Source organism: Halyomorpha halys, unplaced genomic scaffold (assembly GCF_000696795.3).
Source record: "Halyomorpha halys isolate HHAL.00 unplaced genomic scaffold, Hhal_1.1 Scaffold751.1, whole genome shotgun sequence".
Lineage (NCBI taxonomy): Eukaryota > Metazoa > Arthropoda > Insecta > Hemiptera > Pentatomidae > Halyomorpha > Halyomorpha halys.
Window position 1 is genome coordinate 230,399 of NW_027110937.1, and position 5,513 is coordinate 235,911.

At 32.4% G+C, this 5,513-nt stretch overlaps 1 protein-coding gene across 1 annotated transcript in view; it reads left to right on the plus strand.

The window, feature by feature from the left end:
• Positions 1–3,331: 3,331 nt before the first annotated feature.
• The window catches only part of LOC106685886 (uncharacterized), a gene marked incomplete in the record, with an annotated part of 32,011 nt that continues 29,829 nt past the window's right edge, over positions 3,332–5,513 (plus strand). Inside the window, 1 exon segment of the mRNA XM_067049054.1 lies at positions 3,332–3,619. Within this exon segment, the coding sequence (XP_066905155.1) occupies positions 3,571–3,619 (49 nt within the window).

The following is a 5,513-nucleotide window of genomic DNA, read 5'->3' on the forward strand; positions in this document are numbered from 1 at the left end:
AATTTAGCCAAACCATGACAGAAAATCTAATCATCAAGAAGACATCCAAATAACACACTAATTTTATATTGCATAAATTTCACATTTTTAGGTTTCTCCGCACATTTGGACGTTCTGAGTTTTTTCTGCACAACATTGTGCGTTTCACTGCTTTCGGTCTAATTTTAAATTTTGTTGCTTAACATTTGATACTTGAACTAAATTTCTCATATTACACATATGTAGGTGTATGTATGGTAATATTTTTTTATTTGTTTCCTTATTTTATTTAGAATATATAATTGACAAATTTGAGGTGAAGGAATGCATTGATTAACATCTGAAGAGTAGAATTGAACCAAAAAAACAAAACAAAAACAATATTCTTGAAATAGCATTAACCAGTGGTTTCAGTTAACTATAAAAAGACTATCTTGAATAAGCTTGTCAGAGAAAACGTTTGTAGCGACCAGGCTACTACTTAGTGGACACCACTCTAGCTACAACTATAAACGTTAGCCACCTAGCGCAATCTAGCTGCCGCACCTGAACCATTGCGATTATCACACAAACATAGTATATTGATATATCTATTGTTTCTTGAACGCTTACCATCTTTCCCACTCCTATACAAGGGGGCTTCCGAAGTGCTCACCGATTTTTAGCCTAAAAGTCAGTGTGTATTTATTTGACAGCTATTTAAAATCGTTGAAACCAATTCAGCCATTGTTGAGATATAAGTTGGGGAAAAAACACAGGTCGCCTATTTTTGGAATTTTTTTTTTGATTTTTGGAAAAAGCAGAGTTGGAATGCCGTTCCCGACCCCACTACACCACTGTATATTATGTACGTAGTAGTTCAGTAGATTATTATGCTATTTTAGGAAATATACATATGTCTATTATTTCTCTGAATCTCTCCACCTTCCTACACCTTCTCAACTATCGAAAGGACCTGTGGCTATTACTCATTCAAGACTCACATTCCCCTTCGTTCCTGGAAACTAGAACCCATTAGAGCGAAGTTTCCATCCTCACAGAACTTATAGTACTCGTAAGACTTAACCTGTTCATTCATCTCCTAACCTGTTTGAGCATGCATTATCGCGGCCTTCTGGTAAGAGTACTTCACATTGTCAGTGGGGGTCAGTTCTAACACAACCACCTCGACAATGTTATCACTCAAAAAGTAATGTATAGAAGTCGGGAGAGTAAGTAAAATAAGAATTGGTGAATTAAAAAATATACAATTGTAATTATAAAAACAATTGTTTCGAATAAGGTAACAAACAGATGTGTTGGTTCTTTGTCAGGTAATGGGAATAGATTTTTTAAGAATCTTCATAAAATATTTCAGAAGCCGAATGTACTACACTATTAAATATTTTACTTTTTGACTAATTGATATTAGTATGTCGAGGTGATTGTGTTCGATAAGATGTGGTTCTGACTCTGATTTAAGATGTGAGCTAGTCTATTACAGAAGGCGTATTCCTAGCTACTCTATTACAAAGCGTATTCCTACGGGTTAGGTAGCTGGTTAGGAGATGAATGGGCAGGACGAGTCTAACGGTTCAAGCCGTAAGTCCTCGAAGGATAGAAACTTCGCTCTACAGGGTATGTGTCTTCAGTCGTGTAGGGGCATGCAAGTCCTAACGGGTATGGCATGTAAAGGCGGATCCACATGTTGGCCGCTCGCCACGAATCGGAGGTACAAATGCTTGGTAAACAAAGAGCGGGCCATCCACATGTCAGTGTTATTCAGAGAGGTAAGCATGGCGGACGTTTAAGTGGTTTCAGCCATTGCCCTGGGATTATATTACAAAAAAGGAAAATGAAAGGAAATTAAATATAAATAAATAAGATTAAATATAAAACTTATTATAAACAGTAACAACAAACACCTTTAACCTCCTAACAGATCTCAGTTGCAACTAGACAAAGAACAATGGTGGAGATGCTACACGAGCGCTCTCACGAACTCCATTGATCTGTGTCCAAATACCGACTCTCGACGGAGCTTAGGCCAACTCGTACAAGCCACCCATCCACATACTCGCGCATGTCTCAGTTCGCCATGCCTTGGCCAACATGTAGAGGCCCCTAAGAAATTACTTTAAAGTGATTCAATAAATTATTTTGTTTACGTCATATTATGTAAATAAATAAACAATTATGATAATATTTACATGGTTTATATATTAAAACATTAAACTATTAAATCAATAAATCAACATAATACAGTATTAGAACAAGCATGAGTGGTGCCCTCTGCTAGGAAGCGATAAAACTGTTAGTTCTAGAGGGAAGAGATGAAGTGGTAAGTTCTTCCGCTCGCTCATAGGTAGCGTCGCTGCAACTAAAACTATTTTTTATTCTTAATTATGAGATAGTAGTTGACCGTGGATGACGTACTAGGAGATGATGGCTGGGGTCGAATGAAACTCAAATAAGTTTAAAATAAGCTACACCAACTTATTTGTGTTTCATTTGACCGCACCCCCAACCATCATCTCCTATTATTTTTTATTCTGTTTCTGGAATAAATTGTTCTTTTATAATCTTTGTGTAATATTTCTTGCAAGTACTGTGTGAACTTATTATTTGAAGAGTCAGTTGGAAAAAACTAATTTAATTTTTAAAAAAGAGGCTACGGAAATAATTCTATCTTATACACCTATTTCTTACCCGTCTCAGTATTCTTAGCATATATACTATACATCGATCGGCAATAAAAGGGTTACGCGCTTATTCCCTTTCCATCTTCCAGTCAAGCCAGTGGAGTCGTTCCTCCTCACTAAGTAAATAAAAAGTGCAAAGCGCCAAAATAATACCCCTATTCCAATCCTTAACCTATCCTAATAATACCATAGTAAAAATAGGAAAATAAGTTGTAAATATTATGTATATATATTGTAAGTTGTATCAATAAAGAAAATAGGAGAGTGGGAAAAAAAATCCCTCTCCATCTCCCACACACCATTCCTTTTTCTCCTTACTTACTTGTACAGCATACTATATACTTAACCTTTAATTTATTTTTTAATTGATACACCCAATTTTTGTGAGGCATCGTTGAAATTATTGAAGCTTTAATTACAAATTTTCTGTTGTTATAACTTAGAAATGAACACTGTACAGTATCCGAAATACTTTATCATATAATTTTTATCGATGACAGAGATAAAAGTCGTAGTAATAAGAGAAGCCGTATGGGTTTCTTTTTGTTGAACAAAATTCTGGTATTGTAATTAGAACTAGAATTTATTTTTAAGTAATTCATCTTCTATCTTCGTTGCTTTTTTAGTTCAATGAAAACTAAGAAATTTTATAAATCGATTGTAAGCTATCAGTCAGGGTTGATAGTGGCATTATTATTCATTATGGTGTTTGAAAGGTGTCAAAAACTGAATTGCGTATAAGTAAACTGTTATTGCTTTTGCTATTTACCGCGGCATTTAAGTTGATATATTTATTTAAATAACTTCATGCTAACAATTCTTAGAATGTTAATTTGTTTTCAAAACAGCCTTTTTCAACTAGATTAACTAGTCAATTTTTGACATTTTAGCAAATCTTTTCTATGAGCAAATGTTTTATTATTATCTACTTTGTTCATTAATATCCATTTCCCTCTCAGGTTTGTATATTTATTTGTTCATTTGTCGTACTTAGTCAACAAAATGTTGTGCTGTTTTTGATATTGGTATTTCATAATGTTAGTTTACAGTAATAACTTTTGACCTAACTCTCTTTATGTTGATCAGAAAACATTTTTAATTGTATCCCAGATTATTTTTAAATTACTTCAAAAATTGTCTATAAACTTTTTGTTGTGAATTAGTAATACTCTATTTTATTAAGTTTGAAATTTTCATTTATCTGCTTCTCATTATCAGTATTTTATTTGTTTGAGTTTATGCTTAATTTTAGTTAGTGCTTTACTAAACCAAAGAAAATATTCCTTTTTCTGTTGGGAAGGTCATATTTTGATAAGGAAAATTTAAGCAGTATTTTAAATTTAATTAATATTATTGAATTTCAATGCTATTTATAGTTATAATTGGGACATTTTGACATTGATTTTAGTAATTAGATAAATTTCATCTTGGACTGATTATTTTTTGCTGAATCGTAATGCTTTCTCTGCCTTAAACCTCGATTGAAATTTCAGTTTCTTCCATAAAGAGTTGTTTCTCAATATACGCAACCACTTCTACTTTTGATCTTAGCCAGGAATATATCTTAGCTGTTACTGGGTTTTCATTCGTGCTTTTGTTTGTTTAAGTGACAATGGATATTTAGGAACTTTTCAAATATTACCAGAAAACTTATTAATCAGTATTTTTAGCAAATTAATTTTAAAGTTTATGAAAGTTAAGATACGTAAATTTTTTTTTATCTTAATTCGGTTATGCATAGTCTGGTAATTAGTTGAGTATGAAATGTTTATGTTAATAATTAACGTATAGTATAAACTGCCATTCCTAGCCACATGGAGGTTCTGGTGTTAATTATTTTTAAATATTTGCACAAAACGCTTGTTGCACCTTAATCACTAATTAATCACATTATATATTATATAATACATATTATATATAAATTTAGCTTTATAGGAACCCATACAAGGCTAGTTAGAATGACAATAAAACCATAGAAGGATGTTTAGATAGTTCGTGGAGGGATAATAGTGATGGACTACCAAGTAAATTTTGAAATCTGTGCGCATGCTTTGTTGATTTCATTCATTTCATTTTATTGTCCTAGAAAATTTCCAAAATAATGGTTAAACAAGGTTTCTGTTTATTATGAATCAATAGAGACCTTCCACTAGATTTTTAATTTCACTTACCTATGTTTGAATTATTAAGTAAGGGAAAGTACTGCAATCTTGCAGAATTTTGAATTCAACTTTTTGAAGGAAATACATTTTTGGAGGTCCACTGAGTCCGAAAAAACCTAGTCTCTAGTCAAATGGTCCGTGTTTCTGTGAACAGCTTAGCTTAAAAGCAAAAAGTCGTACAATACTGAAATGATATATTTAATCTGGATGTATGTCTGGGATGTGACTGCAACTTTTTCAATATAGTCAATTTACCATAAATGCAACTGAGTCCCTAAGAGGTCATTATAATGAGATTCAGCTATAGGCTGAGTTGAGTGAAAGTCGGACTTGGTGTAGTAATGTATTACTTAAAATCTGTACCCCCTAGGATTATAATGCGTTTTTTGGAAAATCATTGACTGAATTTGTTTAATTAATAATTTAAGTTGGTCTGGGTGTGGTCAAGGAGAAACAAATCAAACAAAAACTATTTATTAGGAGCCAATGTTTCATCCCACTTTGCGGGGCTTCGTTGGTACTAAAAAAGATTCAGACAACTAAAAATATGTAAAGGTAATAAGATGACATGAAACCGAAAGTAAACTAAGATAGGGCTAAACAATAGTTTAAAAATGTTTGAAAAATTATATAAAAATGAACAATCCAAATTAAAATAATATGTACTGGATTAAGTGCAAATAAATACAGT